A 16,491-nucleotide genomic window follows, 5' to 3' on the forward strand; every position below is an offset into this window, starting at 1 on the left:
AAAAACGTAAATACTAACAACTTATTTTTCAAATTATAATGATTAAAATAATATATGTCTTGAACTTTAAAAATCATGAGTATGATTTATTCTTATTGTAGACATTGATTACAAATTATAGATAGATAATTATAGATTATGAATTAAAATTTTATAATTATGATTAACTAACGTCAAGTTTCATTATTATGACTCCTACAAAATTAAATCGGTGAATCATAAATATGATATATCATGCCAACTAATTAATAAAAAGCTAATCAAACTTCGTACCAAGCCGGAAGTTAGAGAAAATTGAGACAGAGGGTATTTCCGTCAAAATAACAGCAAAACGGAACAATCCCCACTTGGGAGTCCCGTTGCAGCCTTGCTGAGGTGATTGAAAGGATATTTTTCCAAAGACAAACCTTCTACCCAATCTCCACCGTACACAAAAAAGCGACGGCTCTGATGGAAGAATCATAATTCAGCCATTCATGTACCGCCACTTGGAAGGCACGAAACTGAACGAACGACATGTTGTAAGGAAAATGGCGAATGGGTCCCCGGTCCAAGGAGGGAAAGCTAAGCTTAAATACAGGCCTCTGCTCTTCACTTCCAAAAAGGGGCCGTCTATTCGCACGGCCACAAAGGGGGAGAGGTCGAGAAAGCTTTTGTTTTAGAGAGAGGGAGAGAGAGGCCAAGAAAAGAAACAGAGGTTTTGTATCTCCATTTTGAGGTATTTTCTTTTTTGCGTTGATTTTTCGTTATCATCAATTTATTCCTTGCCATTAAATCCGTTGTTTTCTTGGTTTATGCTTGCATTTGTGTGTTGTTTTGATTTTTGGATTTAGTTGTAATGTAATTTATTTCATGTTCCCAGTTTATAATGGAGATTAAGATCTCTTGCTTTTTCGAGCTTAGATTTGAGGTTTTGATGTAATCTATCATTGGCATTCCGAGTTTTTTTTATCTCTCTGAGTTCGGATCTGAACACCTTATTTATCGGATCTTAATCCGTTCTTCATTTTGATTAAGCTTCCAAAACTGTTTCTCCATAGATCTTCTATTTTTCCCTTCTTTATTTTTTTTTTCGTCTCCTTTCTTTCTGTTTGAATTTTTTGAATAATGATTCCTTTTCATTTTCAACTATGAACTTAATGTTTTGCTTTGGCATGTTGTTTTAATCAGAGATTGCAAAATCTTTGATTATAGTAATGAACAAAGAATCATGTGTGCTAAAACTTTTGTTGTTATCTTTGTGTCTTGTCGTTTAATGAAAGACAGAGCCAAATGCTAAAAATAATCTCAGATGCGATGAACCATAACACCCTTGCCTGTTCCGTCCAAGTGTAAGATGCCGGTCTTCGTTGGAATTTTATTTCTTGTTTTCTTTTAAGACAGGTGGCATTTTTTTCAATATTATAATTAAGTTGTCATGCGTCAGTCCCGCTCAACTTGATTAAATAATATTTGTCACTGGCCGGAGAATATGAAAAATAATCGAATAATAGAATTTTGATTTTTTTTTTTTGAATTTACATGTTTAACCTTTTTGTGAATCTTTTGGATAACAATTAACCCAACGCGTTTATTAGCCCCTTAGGGAGATTATTAAGTCAATTTGGGTAAAGGGGATACCGTTGGGTAAGAAACTGAGGCTGTGAGAGATCTGTGACTGAATAATTGGGACTGTCTGTTTGATTTTGGTCTGATTGGTGCTAACAGACGGTGTGCGTCACCCCTTGCCTTCTAAGATTTGTGTGGTTATCAGCCTGATTCAGGGTCTGTAGGTGACTCAGTGGGTGACTGTGACATTGCCTGCCTGTGGGTGTGAGATCTTACTCCAATTTCCAAAAAGTCTGCGTTTTCTAATACGTGTAGCTCAGACCACTACATAAATCAACTTCTTCGAAGTTGGAATATGTCTCTTTGATAAGGTTGACGAGCAATATTTCCTTTCTTCATCGGGGGCCGGCACTAGCACGCCACGCCTTTAGCCGAAAGTCACAATACATTGATTTGTTCTCATTTCCACGAGAAAAACATTAGATTACATTTACAGCTATCAGTGACCATGCAATTGGCGCTTAACCAGTGAGGTCCCTAAAGACTATTTTATCATGCGAGTTATAAGCTCAATCAATTACGTAATTAAAATTTATTGTATTAATATGTATATTGATTACGTGAACTTGATTGATTTGACTTTGAATTACGTTATAGGACGGTCATTTAATATACGAAGTTAGGGATGCTTTTATTTCTAGTGCAAATAATAATAGTTGTAGTTGATGATGTGGAATTATTGAGAGCATTAATTATAGAAAAAGTTGAGTATAGTTTTGGCCATGAAAATGGGAAAAGTAAAATCCGCCTAACACGGAGGGTCCATTATTTTAAAATTAGTGTCCACTTATCGTTTTGTCATATTCGTCTATGCTAATAAGTGTATTAGACCATTAGATGTTTAGATCTACTCTCCTTGAATAATTAAATGGGAAAGTTGTCAAATTATGCGAATAGTATGGTTTCGTATCTGGACTTTCGGTAGAACTATCCGACTTGGAGTCAAAAACTTCATTTGGAAGCAGATGAATGGCGAGCCCAGGGCAGGAATAAGAACAGATACAAAGCAATAAAGCGGAACAATAGGACTCGAATGTTATAGGTGCGCTTTCATTGGTCACCTTTACCTCACTAGCCGCGGTGGTCTCCTTAATGGGGTAGTAGAGTCTCCCATTTATTCTGATAGATATTTTGTCAATGCTCTCTTTTATTTTATGGGCTGTTAATTTTTTGTCCTCTATAGATCATTAACTTTTTTCACAAGAATTTTTATGCTTTTTCTACTTTTCTGCTACATGTTTCCTGTTTTTCTTTTGCTTTTAAATTCCTGGCTGTTTGCAAGGCTAAAGTGGTAGGGCCTGGAAGTTGGTTGATCTTTGGTCTTGTGCCTAATTAGAATTAGTTATAACTACAAAGCGTGGAGGTTTTTTCTTTTCAAATTGTAAGTGTTGGTCGCGTGCATCTTAATCCATTGATCTTGGCTTTCAGATTGAGCTTATATGAGTTTGTGTTTTGGAGATATATGCTGTCGGTTGGTTAGTCAAGGAAATTAATATTGAAAGTAATAAGTTTAGTGATAATTTTTATCTGTTTGCTTCAACTCAATTTTCCGATAAACTGCGTTTGGTATTAACGTTTTGCCACCTTTATGTTCTTCAGGGTGCGGAACAATGGGTGCAGGTGGCAGAATGTCCGTCCCGCCAACTCCAAAGAAGTCAGAATTTCAATCCCTGAAGAGAGTTCCTTGCTCAAAACCACCATTCACTCTCAGTCAGGTCAAGAAAGCCATCCCACCTCACTGTTTCCAGCGCTCTGTTCTGCGCTCATTCTCTTATCTTGTTTATGATTTTATCTTGGTCTCTCTCTTCTATTATGTGGCTACCAATTACTTTCATCAGCTTCCTCACCCTCTCTCTTATGTGGCCTGGCCAATTTATTGGGCAGTCCAAGGCAGCGTCCTAACTGGTGTTTGGGTTATAGCACACGAGTGTGGCCACCATGCCTTCAGTGATTATCAATGGCTTGATGATACTGTTGGTCTCGTCCTTCACTCATCTCTGCTTGTCCCCTACTTCTCTTGGAAATATAGTCATCGCCGTCATCATTCTAACACTGGTTCCCTTGACCGGGATGAAGTGTTTGTCCCCAAGCAGAAAGCAGCTATAAGATGGTGGGCCAAATACCTTAACAATCCACTAGGTCGATTCCTCACACTTACAATTCAGCTTACTATTGGTTGGCCACTTTACCTAGCATTCAACGTGTCAGGGAGGCCTTATGAACGATTTGCTTGTCACTATGATCCCTATGGCCCCATCTACAATGATCGTGAACGATTGCAAATATACATCTCTGATGCTGGTGTTCTGGCCATTACCTACTGTCTCTACCGTCTTGCATTAGCAAAAGGGCTGGCTTGGGTTGTTTGTGTTTATGGAGTACCATTGTTGGTGGTTAACGCATTCCTTGTCATGATCACATACTTACAGCACACTCACCCATCTTTGCCACATTATGATTCCTCAGAGTGGGACTGGTTCAAGGGAGCTTTAGCAACCGTTGACAGAGATTATGGAATTTTGAACAAGGTTTTCCATAATATCACGGATACTCATGTGGCTCATCATTTATTTTCGACTATGCCTCACTATCACGCAATGGAGGCTACAAAGGCAATAAAGCCTGTATTGGGAGAATACTACCAGTTTGATGGTACTCCGGTGTACAAGGCATTATGGAGGGAGGCCAAAGAGTGTATTTATGTTGAACCAGATAAGGGTGAGCAGGGCAAAGGTGTGTTCTGGTATAGGAATAAGCTTTAAATTTGCATCTAGGAAAGTTTGTCTATCGTCAAGGATTTTGGCCTTCCCATCATGGTTAGATGTTTGCTTGTTTTTGAATTGAACTTTTGAGCTTTGTACTCGTCACGTTCCAATAATTTTGTTGACCACTAATTATTGGTAGAAACAATTAGACAGCATGGTTTATGCTTTTCGGGTGCTGTCTTTGGATATTTTATTTTTGAATGCCATTGATCTCTTAAAATAAAAGCTACCTTATCTGCATTTTATGCATTAAAAGAACCCATGGCAGTTCTCCCAAGTCTGATCTGGGTCCTTTTGTTCTTTTCCAAGTTTAAAGATAATTTGGGTCATTAAAATACAAATCTTCCTTGGATTGTGGGCGGAAAAATGATTATTTTAAGAAGAAAACAATTCTAAATTTCTGGATTTAAACTTTTTATCATCTTTCTGGGTCATTGGTTGGCCCATGTAACAAATTAAGCATACCAAGAGTTGAAAGTTTCGAGAGCGTTCTTGGGCTCTTTCGCTGCGATGATGGGCTGTTGTTCAAATTGTCTAGTGAATTGGGCTGGACTGCATGAAGGGGCTTCCAAACTGCCCATTTCCTTGGTAGCAGATTAAGCTGGCCCATTCTGTGGCCATTTTGTGTGGAATAAGGTTCATGATTTTTTATCTTTTCCCGGTCATCCATCCCACTATAATTCTCACATTTTCACATTTAATCATCAAATTTTGTAAAAAAAAATTGATGAACAGGATTGTCAGACATAGTAAAAATCATTTATAATATGCAGAACTTTGAATAACCTTTAACCCCAAATCTTTAGATAGAACATTTATTCATTGAAAGTAAACCTCAATGATTATCATTTCCTTAACCATAAACCATGGTTATAATTGTCGCTTTCCTTTCAAATTGTGTATGCTTCCCTATAGGACCCAAGGTGGAACGTTCACTTCCTATTATCAGACTTTGATTTGAGTTTAGAAAATGGGATTTGAATTTTAGAAACATCTTTTAATTGAAGCAAGGAAACCGATGAAGATACACCGCCTCTTCCTACTCCTCCAATGCAAACCGATATAGACAGCCCAAACTTTTACAACTATTTTATGAGGGAGTAGTTAACCCTTGACTCTTTATATAAATAATAAAGGTCTTTCAATTTCCACCCATGACTTTGCAAATATGTAAAAGACTTGTTGAATATATTGGTGGCTTTTCATGCTTCATATCTACATTAGGTAAGACACAAAAACAAGAAGACCGAGAAATAGAAAAGGTATATATTTACAACTGGTGAAGTCTTTTAGTGAAGATTAGCGTGGAAAGATAAGCCATAATATTTCTAGATGGATTGAGGATTCTACAAGTTCATGAATTCGATCCTTGAGTCAACTGGAAAATATCAAAGTATGAACACGATTCGATTATCCGAAACCCCAAAAAAATTAGTATGAACACGATTCGATTATCCGAAACCCCAAAAAAATTAGTATGAACACGACTATATGTATGGGCTCCAAACGACTTGTCTCCAAGAGTAGGTAGTGTGTAAATATAGAAGAGGTCAGTAATGCATGTCATGAACCAACACATAGAAAAAGCAACGTTCTTCTAGTAGGAAAAACTATATATGATGACGAGATAGAGCACGAGACAATATGAGTTGTGTTGCAGATTCAGTCATTTCTAAATACTAAACTAAAACTAGTTCATGTCATGTTGAATTTGCCCTTATTGTGTATTAACAATAAGGACTTCATTATCAGAAAAAACGTAACAATAATTAGGACTTGAATGGTTGATTAGATAATAATAATAATTATTATAATATAATTAAATCTTCCCTTTTCTTATTCTTTAGTTTTATTAATAGATCGATGGGATATATTAATTTAGTTGCTAACTACACTAAAGCAATCAATAGCTTTTACTGGAAGGAAACTTTCCATTGAGCTTGGAACATGTCAAAAATCATGCCATATTATCATATCAAATGCAGTAAATTTTTTTTTTTCACTTTTTTAGAAAATGATTGTGATTATATATTTATACATATATTAATAGGAACTGCAACAATAATATGCATCAAGTAAGGAAAGGACCTTTTCATGTTACAAATTGCCATGAGTTTTAGAAGATTAGTTTGTTTATTTTTTTACTTTTTTGGTATGTTTGAAGATTATTTCGTTGATTAAGCTTATATAACTTTATGCCAGTAAGTTGCATCTTATACCAACAAAGCAGAAGGGAATTTGAGATGATTGTAGAAGTTCATATTATATCACAAACAAAAACACAATGGACAACAATAATTTGAGAAAATTCTCTGGAAATTTAGATTCATATAGCTTCATGACTTTCATGATCATTCATAGAAAGGAAACACAAAATTAAGTGTCATTACTCATCCAATGTATATATAGCAGCATTTAATATCACTTTCAAGATCATCATGGTGATCAATCGCCATGGTGATCTTATCACATGTGATTCAAGATTACCATGTTTGGTTTAGGGATTAAAGGTCACTGTATTTAGTATTATGTAAAAATCTAATATAATTTTTGTTTAAAATTATCAAAATACCTATAATAATTTGAATACTGTTTAAAGATAACAGGTTGTAAAATATTATTATTATTATTTTATTTCTTGGATATAGAGTATAACTAAATGATTTAATCATCAAATATGAAAAATATTTATCAATAGGTAAATTAACTTCATTAATTTACATACAAATTTTGAACGAATTAGAATATGAAACTAAATTGTTGAAATGATAATGACTATGCTGAGAAAACAAAAATTATAATAGAATATAAACTTTTGAGTTTGTAAAAATTAATTATTTTGAAAAAGGAAAATACTTATTTATAAAAATAATTACATTTTTTGAGAGAAAACAAGTTTATTTTTCATCACACATTAAAACATTTTTCTATGATTAACTTTTAAGAATCCCTTCATCTCATTGATAAAAATCTAATATAAAATAAAACCAAAACCATGAAAATCAAAATTTGAACTTGAAAACTAATGATTTCACACATCACAATCTTCTCCTTATTATAGAAGCAAAATCTTATTGACATCTACACAGAGACAATTTCTTGGTGGAAAGTACCGACAAAGATCTCATCTATTTATTTATTTATGTAAGTTTCATTTGGGTGATTTTATTTATTTATTTATTTATTTATTTATAAAAATGATAAAAAGTAACAAATAAATTAATAACAAAATAAAAATAGTAAAAATATCAACCACACCTGTCTCAATAAAAGCCAAGTCAAGTTATTAACTTAGTCTATCTGCCTATGACTATGAGGTAGACAGGTATCTCGAGCTTTGAAGAAGTATACAAACCTATTGAACTATAGGAAACAAGAAAGAATTCTTCTTTATTTGTTTATCATGATGTGAAATGTGGATACAGGATGATAGTTCAAAGACAGATTATGTACCTGTCCACAAAGTAAATTCATTATCTTTACATTGATACATATAATGGGAAAAGGACTTATTTTATTAAACAATCCTATTCATTTTACCATAGTCTTATAATTGATGGATAAAAATCTATCATACATGATGCAGGCATGTACCATCTTCCTATGACAGTCAAATCTTATATAATTAGTAACAATGAATTAATCAACTCTAGATTGTATTGCTAAGTCAATAAGTTAGCAATAATCAATTTACCAATGATGTAATGAGATGGTTGTATTACGAACAGGGGGATAATTCCAAGGTTAAGAAACTAAGATACATTCAAATAATAATTGGTTTTTGATTTGAAATAAATGTAACCTCTCATTAACTTTTAATATTTTATATATGACTTTTGTAGGGTATGGTATACATATTATTCTAAGTAACTAACACAAAGTAATGGACAAATAATCAACTTCCTAATTTTCTAATGAGATAATAATTTTTTTAATAATTTGATTAGTTTAGCAAATAAAAGAAAGCATTTGGGTTGCAGCTAATATTTCTCAATTGAAATTTGATTACTGGGTAAATAAAATAAAAAGGAGAAGAAAAGAACATGTTGCAAGGTAGCAACACATGGCCGCTTGTTAGTGGGCTGTTGTTAACTTTGTTCTAAAAATCAAAATCTAAACCTAAGGCGAGCACGTTAGTAAAAGGAAGTAGAATCCAGCTAAGGTGAACGAGGGACTTGGAACCACGTCAACGGGTGGGCCCTGAGTCACACGGTTTTTGTTGTTTTTAGTTTTGGGCAAAATCCGAAAACTTACACGTGGCGATGAGAGGACAATGCGTATCTGAAGGGTTGGTCCGGCCCAGCCGGCACGAGACTCGTGTGCACTGCTGTTCCCCAATTGGTGACGCAAACCCCTCGGGCCCTCAGATCTCATCGTATCTCCGTCTTCACGTGCACATTCAACGGCCATTATGACTCTTTTCTTTTCTCTCTGTACATTTGCTCTGTTTCTGATATGGTACAATTTCCAAAATGTTGGTACAAAGTAAGGGTACAAGATGTGATACAAATCGTCCCTGCCGGCTATCATGCTCTCCACTCTTGCATTTCCTGTGATCTTAGACCCATTACTATTAGTCTCTTTTTCCCCTTTCTTTTTTTTTTAAAAAAATATATTGAAAAGCAATAGGTTTTGATTCATATGTGCCTGCAAGTTTCAATAATATTTCGAGAAAAAATAAATGAAAAACTAATGGTTGATGGAAAGGATAAAGAATATGATAAAGGGTGGCATCTATTTCTATTGACTGTAATAGGTTACCTAGGTTTTGCCAGTTTGCTATTCTCTCAATGATGTGACTGCCTTTGCCTTGTTTGACATTACCTCTCCTTGTAAAAAGGGTGAAGCAAATGCAACCTCTCTATACATTTGGCATTAAATATGATGCTTTGCTGTCTGAAGTTACTACAATTTCGTGCTCTCTTAACTTTCTTGGCACTCATTTGTTTGCCCATAATAAATCCATCATTATATAAAAAGGCTTCACTTAATTAAGATTACTTAAGTTCCATTTATTTCATGTTTTTTCCATTTGTCATTTATTTTTTGTTTCTTCTTTTGCTAAAAGAGTAATCTACTCAGAGTTTTAATGAAATCATACCATTACAAAATCATTAAAGACGGTTTAAGATTTTTTTTTCTTTGCTTTCTGAAATTGTAGATAATAATGGCATAAAAAAACTTATATATATATATATATATATATATAGATAGATATAGAACATGATTTGCTGTACTGGGCTTGTAGCTTGGGACAAAACAAAAGGAAAGAAACGAAAAACAAAGAAAATGCCAAAAACCCTAATGCTAGCTAACTAGTTGTTAGGGTTTTAAGAAGCTTGGGTTTCGCTCTAGTCTTGGAGAATATAATTGTTAGGGTCAGAAAGCTCCATGAGTGAGTAGGGAATATTGAAACCGGCTTTGGTTTTTCTCATTAGCATAGATGCAAATGAATTATAATATATATAGCAAAGTGAGATATATACACCACTGTAAGTATCCGTACGAGCTTCATCTACAAATTATTAAAGAATTAAAATAACCAAAAACAAGTTTCAGATATAAGGTAATTTCCTATGTCTTTGCCAGCCCTCTACTTTGAAGAGGTAAACACCATGCTACAAAAACATCATTTTACTAACTCATATCAGTCAGGTATGTGTGACATTTCGGGAATCTTCTGCCTCTGTCTTTGGGATATTTCTTTGTATTTACACTTTTGCACACTTAGGTTTTGACACTATTTTAATTAACCCCTTTCCAATATATATAACCCAAAGCTCCTAAGGTTTGACGTATTCTTTTTCTTTCACTTTTATGAGTGAATTTCATTAGTCTTTTAATTGTAATGTTTTATTTTCATTCGTGACTCAAAAAACTCGAGTTTTTTGTTTCTAATCTTTTGCATTTCTAAAAATTTAGTTAAAAAATTTCATGTGGCATTTTGGTGGACATACATGTGTTAAATTTCATCCAAATTTTAACGATATATTGATGGATAGATAAACTTGGAACAAATTCAAAAGGTCCCGATTTAAAAATAATTGAACTTTTTTTAAGTCATGAAAATCTTGTGAAAAGTTGACGGTACATATTCTAATCCAAATTCGGCATGCTTATAAATTCTCTACCCCTCCAAAATACTTGAGCTAATGCTGATTGCAACATTATTTATATATTCAATTATAATTTTTCTATAAGCGATTTGATCATATTTCTTTTGGCACTCAGTATATATTTAAATCAACTTGACAATTAATGAGTATAGGCCCATAAATCCAAAATCAAAGGAAAAATTAAACCAAAAAAAAAAACAGAGAGACAGAGGGGAGAGAGCATAGAATGGATAATGAAAATGATCCATTTTTTAACATAGCCAAAGTTTGTGGTCAACTTGCTTAAAATATAGTTGGAAGCATATACAATACCCAATGATTGATGTTGTTAGTAATTAATTCTTTTGCTAAATGATTGATATTGTTAATTATGTGCCCAAACTACCAACAATCATTCATTATACATTTTCTAAATTTTTTAAAAAAGTTTTACTTTCTTTCTTTTTTCCCAACATGTTAATGGGGTGAATAATTGCATTCTAAATTCAAAGTTTGATCAATCAGGTCAGAAATGGATCAAAATTGAAGAATCTAAAGATGATGGAGGGCATTTTCATAATTACCAAAACATTGGGAGGCACGAAGATTGAAAAAGGGAAAAAACGAAGGGGAGTAGCAATTTGAGAATGGATAGTATAAATCTTTTTATTGTCATGAATCTGGAGACGCGGATATGTACGGCTGTCGTTTATGCAAGCCATGACATTGGTTTTTATTCCAACTACGCGGATACATGTGTAAGTAGTAAATTTGTGGGTTCATCACATGGTAAAAATAATAATAATAATAATAATAAAGTAAGATATTCTTTCTCTTTAATTACCAAAACGCCCTTCCTTTCCCAATGTTGAGGTCAGTTTTGGTGTTTTATTTTTATTTTTTTTTAAAAAAACAATGTTATGTCCCACAACATGTATATAATTTTTGCTCTTTCATGGGAATTAATGAAAGGTTTTTTACTCTTGAATTTAGCTAGGTTTTGGGGTTATTATTTCAAAGTGCCTTCATTTTACAAGTGAAAAATGTGTTTTACATATTACTTTTGTTTTTGTCTAATGGAATACATTATAATTTGAATTTAAGATTTGTACCCTAAACTCAGGTCATTGGTACCATTGAAGGAAGCTCCAGTGACCGGAAAATGAGTCACATACACATATGGTTCTTCCAAAGGGTTCCATGCATCTAATTTACATGATATTTGAAGAGTCCATTCCTACTTAAAATATATGAAGAGTTAATTAATTCTCATTGGATATATATATATATATATATATATATAATCTCTTTAAGAATAGGAAACCACCATTTGTAACATTAAATAAAGCCTATACATAATAAATGCTCAAAATGGTATCAGAGAGGATGGTTTGGTCATTGCAAGTAGATGTGAGAAAAATACATATTTTGACACACTTGAAAAAAAATAATACTTGTTATAAGCTAATCCAATTTGGGGAATTGGGGACCATTGAAGTTGTCTATCTCTTGCATTTTGTCAGACAAGGATTCATCCAGTCCTTACTCCCAACAGACAGCTTTCCTTTATTTCTTTTTTCCTTTTTTTATAATTTTTTAATGTTTCACCTTTAAACAATATCTTTCCTATCACTTTCTTCTCCTATATAAGCATTCCCCCTTTCATTTCTCTAAACAAATACACCAACTCCCCCACCTCTTTCTCTTTCCTCCTTTCTCTCAGACATTTGTCCATGGAGAATATCATGATCAGGAATCAAACCAGAATGCCTCCTTCAACACCATCAGCACTGTCCATTCACAAGGATTCACAAACAATATCAAAGGCAAAGCCAAAGATACGCATAATTCACATATTTGCACCAGAGATCATCAAGACCGACGTAGCAAACTTCAGAGAACTGGTGCAAAGGCTCACAGGGAAACCAGCTCAAGAAAAGGGTTGCAAAAAGAAAGCAAGAATTGGCAGAAGAGATCATCAAGAGCCAAGGATCACTAGTTTCTGTGACAAGCCAGTGGCAGCAGCTGTGGCCAAGAAAATGGAGCTGAGAACTGGGTTTCTTGCTGGCTTGGAGACAAGGGAAAGGGTTAAGGAAGAAGAAGGTATGTGGTATGGTGAGAATTCAGGTGGTTTCTTAAGTGGTTTTGGAGATTTGGATGGATTCATTCAAGAGCTTGGTGAATTCCCTTTGCTTCCTTTGGATGCTTCTCACATGCATGGATTTGAAGAAGCTCAACTTGCTTAAATTGATTCTTTACTTGGGATTTTTTTTCTCTCCTTTTAATTTTATTGAATGTTTAATCATATTGAAGATGTTGTTTTTGGGTTGGGGGGGTTTTAGATATAGTTTTAACTGAATTCTATGCATCTGTTTCTCTCTCTGATCCCTCTCTCTAATCATATTATCTCTGATGTAAATATAAGAGATTAACTTGATTTCATGTGACTTTGAGATTTCTACACTTTTGCAATGATATTTTGTTCTTTCTTATCAAACTTTCTTTTAATTTATGCCCCATTTGGATGCAAGAGAAGCAACTGAAAACATCTTCAATTAATTCTTTTCTTAAAATTAAAAAATTCTAGGACTTTGTCTGTTTTCATTTGGAAGTGCAATGCCTGTTTGTCTTATCTAGAATGGGGCCTTTCTTCTTAACCTTGGGAAGGAGAGCGTTTGGCAGACCAAACATGAACGTGCAAAACTATATCATGCTATTTGATTCGATACATGTCTTACTTTTCTTGCAAGACTCTCTTTATTAATTTTATGATAATTAATATAGCAAACGATTTTATCCCTTCAAGTCGCCTCCCACTTGTCTGATGTTAGCAAGCACTTGGTGCATATCTCATGTATATGCTTCACAAATTTCAGAAAACCTAGCTTTTCATACATTTTTTTTTTATTTCTTTCTTTAACTTTGTATATTGGCAACTTATATAATGGTTAATGGATGTAATTTCACCCCTTTTTTAAACCATTTGAGCACTAGTAAAGCTAGGTTTTCATTAAATAATATTTAATCTAAGTTTTAATTTTTAATGATCGAAAAAAGTTAGTTTTAATTTTTTATAGCATAGGATAAACTGTTCAATCCCTCGAGTCCCAAATTAGGATAACATGTGTTAATTTTACTCAACAAGGATTAATGTACATTTACAATTAATGTGAATGAGAGATCACTTGTAAATCACATGAATTCAAGATCATTCACAAATCAACTTTACCCCTATTGAATCTACTTTAAGTAATCTTATAAGAGAGGAATAATGGATGAATTCTAGCTCCCCAAGATGGAAAAAGAGGACAAAACCTGATGAATCTTTTCTTTTAGTAATATCACAAGAATCAAACAGTTGGTAGTGTTTAGTAAGTAAGTCTGACAAAGAAGGCAGATCTTAGTTTTTGTTCTTTCCTCCTTTGTGGTGAGATTGATCATCCAGAGAACATGTGCTGGACACAAAGAGAACATGGTTGTAAAACTCTGTAATTACTTCCTTAACAGCGACAGGATTTCATTTTTAAGATAGAAATCACAGAGGAAAATGCAACCAATGAAGTACTAATTAATTCTGTTATAGTCATGTTTAAGCTAAGCTAAAAGAAACCCAACATTGGAACCAAAGAGGTTAGCATTGGTACTAATTTGACTTTAGGCACCTTGTATATATTAAGTCAACATTTTTGGTAAACTTTATTAGCAAATTGCATTATTAATTTACTTTGGGCGGTATACGTAGAACCGACTAATTTGCCTAATAGAAAATTGGAAAGCTAAGCAGGATGAAAATTGAGGTCTGAACTACCGGCTCTGCAACTATATATGGCTCACTACGATAATCTCTTTGCCAAATTACCCTAGCCCTAATATTGTTTTAAGAAGAAAATTAATTAAAACAGCCCTTGCCTCTTCAGCCACTTTAATTGCTCATTTTAGCCTTAGATGAGGGTGACAACATGGAATCAGCATCAAATATCAAAACTTAAGATTTTTACCCAATCCACGAGTTCAATAAGTTAAATTATAGTAACTAATTTTCGATAATTATTGTTTTTTTCTTCTTTTTATTTAAAAGAATTAACAATTGGGTCGGACTTTATTTGTCGAATAGCAATTGGATGTTGATAAATGATATACTAAAATCATTGTGTTGATATCAAGAACGTCCAAGTCGAAGCTGAGCAGAAATATTTGGCTTTTTAGATCAAAGGACAAAAGGAGATTAGGGTAATCTTGATGACATATTCAGAGATTACGAAAGTCAGGGGTCTCCAATCTATATCCTCCATTGCTCCATGCTGACGGATTTGAGTGGTGTGACTAATTAATTAATCAAGGGACAAATTGTGGTGAAAAAATAAATAAATAGAATTCTTAAATTACAGATCATACAATGATTTTCCACTTCAATTTTTGAATTTAAATTGATTGTTGAGAGCATATCATGTGCTTTGTCTCTAAGCCACTTGTTTTGGATCATAGTACAAATAAGGCTCACCTTACCCTACCCAGGTGTGCCACTTGCCATGTTTACAGACAAATAGCAGCATAGTCGTAGATGGGACGGATGACAACAACCCCTAAACCATTATAATTGGGAAGCTAGATTTTCCACGTAATAACTCGGGCCAATCAGTTCCAAGAATTGTGGCTGCTAACATGACCTACAGCCATCAACCAAGCTTCGTCTCAATACCAATAATAAAGAGGTCCTAAAACTTTTAAGTTTCATTTTACGTGAGTTTAATCTAATTTTTTTTATCTATTTATGTAATTAATGGACTTCTTTATAATTTTTTAATGACATAAAATGGGATATATTTGAAAATTATTTGATTATAATTGAAATATTTACTTGTAATTGTAACCTTACAGAGAAATAAACTTGCTAAATATTTGTCTTTAGAAGGTGATTTGTCGAATGGTTGAAGTTAAGGGATGCACAAGATTATGAGAATCACAAATAAAAGGGTTTCTTGTTTGATTAACTCAAAATTTGGTCCTCATATTATCTTAATTAGACCATTTTAGTCCTGTTAACTCAAATTTAACAAACTTATTTCCATATTTTTATTAAAAATTAATTTCAAAATAATTGATAACGATATTAAAATATTACAACTATTTTTAACCATATGGTTTTTTTTTTATTACAGACATGTCAACTTGAATTTTTTTTTTACTATATATGTGATACACATTAGTATGAAAAACTTTATTTTTTTAATAAAAATACTAAAATTTACTTTTTATAAGTTAAAAAACATTAATTATTTAATTGAAATAAAATATACTTTTTTATTAATATGTGTCACATAACAAAAAAATTCAACCCACTTTACCGTGTCAAACTGTTACCAAAATGCCAAATCATCCAGATTAAAAAAAAAAACTTTAACATCCTTACTAATCATCCTTTGTTGGAGTTTTGATAAAAATACAAAGGTTAAATTCATTAAAAATAAAGATAAAAAATATTAGAACCAACAAATTAGGATGATACAAAGATAAAATTCAAATATTGACCTTTTACTCTCCTATAAAGAAAAAACAAGATGGGGTCCAAATTAATTAAAGTTTAAAACATGAAAGCAACCTTATAAATATATATAATATAGAAAAGGGTTGCTTAAATGGAAATGTGCGCCGCCATATGTTTTTGTTAGTATTTTATGAATACCAAATATCCCACTAAGTAGGGCCACAATTTACTCCCAGCGGCTAGCGTTCAGCGATTTCCCCTCTTCTGCTTCTCACCATAACTTTTAGGGTTAGAAGAGCCAATACCCAACAGGGCGGCGACCTGCCAAACCAGGAAAAATATTTTACAATATGCGACCTCTTGAAAGTAAGTATGTCTTACCGAGTGACGTACAGGGAAGCAGTGAGAAGCGGCGGGACTGGAATCAACATGACAGCACAGCACAGCACAGCACCCAGTTTTTACTTTTGTTAGTCAAGCAAAGCACGCTGTTTCATTTCGTCAAATGTGTTCACACTTATTAATTTGCTCCGGAGAC

The 16,491-nt window shown here is 33.3% G+C and overlaps 2 protein-coding genes across 3 annotated transcripts; both read left to right on the forward strand.

Annotated features, from left to right (window-relative positions):
* The first annotated feature begins 558 nt into the window (after window positions 1-558).
* Window positions 559-4,631, forward strand: FAD2 (fatty acid desaturase 2). Of its 2 annotated transcripts, none has more exons than XM_021426780.2 (2): window positions 559-718; window positions 3,208-4,631. In XM_021426780.2, exon 2 carries the CDS (start codon window positions 3,219-3,221, stop codon window positions 4,368-4,370), a length of 1,152 nt encoding a protein of 383 aa, XP_021282455.1. In that variant the 5' UTR covers window positions 559-718; window positions 3,208-3,218; the 3' UTR covers window positions 4,371-4,631. The 2 variants fall into 2 exon arrangements, with proteins under 2 accessions (XP_021282455.1, XP_021282456.1); XM_021426781.2 differs by lacking the exon at window positions 559-718 and adding an exon at window positions 2,459-2,650.
* A 7,527-nt stretch (window positions 4,632-12,158) lies between these two features.
* LOC110415611 (VQ motif-containing protein) lies at window positions 12,159-12,922 on the forward strand. Its single transcript, XM_021427314.2, has one exon. It carries the CDS (start codon window positions 12,202-12,204, stop codon window positions 12,712-12,714), a length of 513 nt encoding a protein of 170 aa, XP_021282989.1. The 5' UTR covers window positions 12,159-12,201; the 3' UTR covers window positions 12,715-12,922.
* Window positions 12,923-16,491: the final 3,569 nt, after the last annotated feature.

The sequence above is a fragment of the Theobroma umbraticum genome, unplaced genomic scaffold, assembly GCF_002168275.2.
Source record: "Theobroma umbraticum cultivar Fairchild unplaced genomic scaffold, ASM216827v3 scaffold_147.0, whole genome shotgun sequence".
NCBI classification, from domain to species: Eukaryota; Viridiplantae; Streptophyta; class Magnoliopsida; order Malvales; family Malvaceae; genus Theobroma; species Theobroma umbraticum.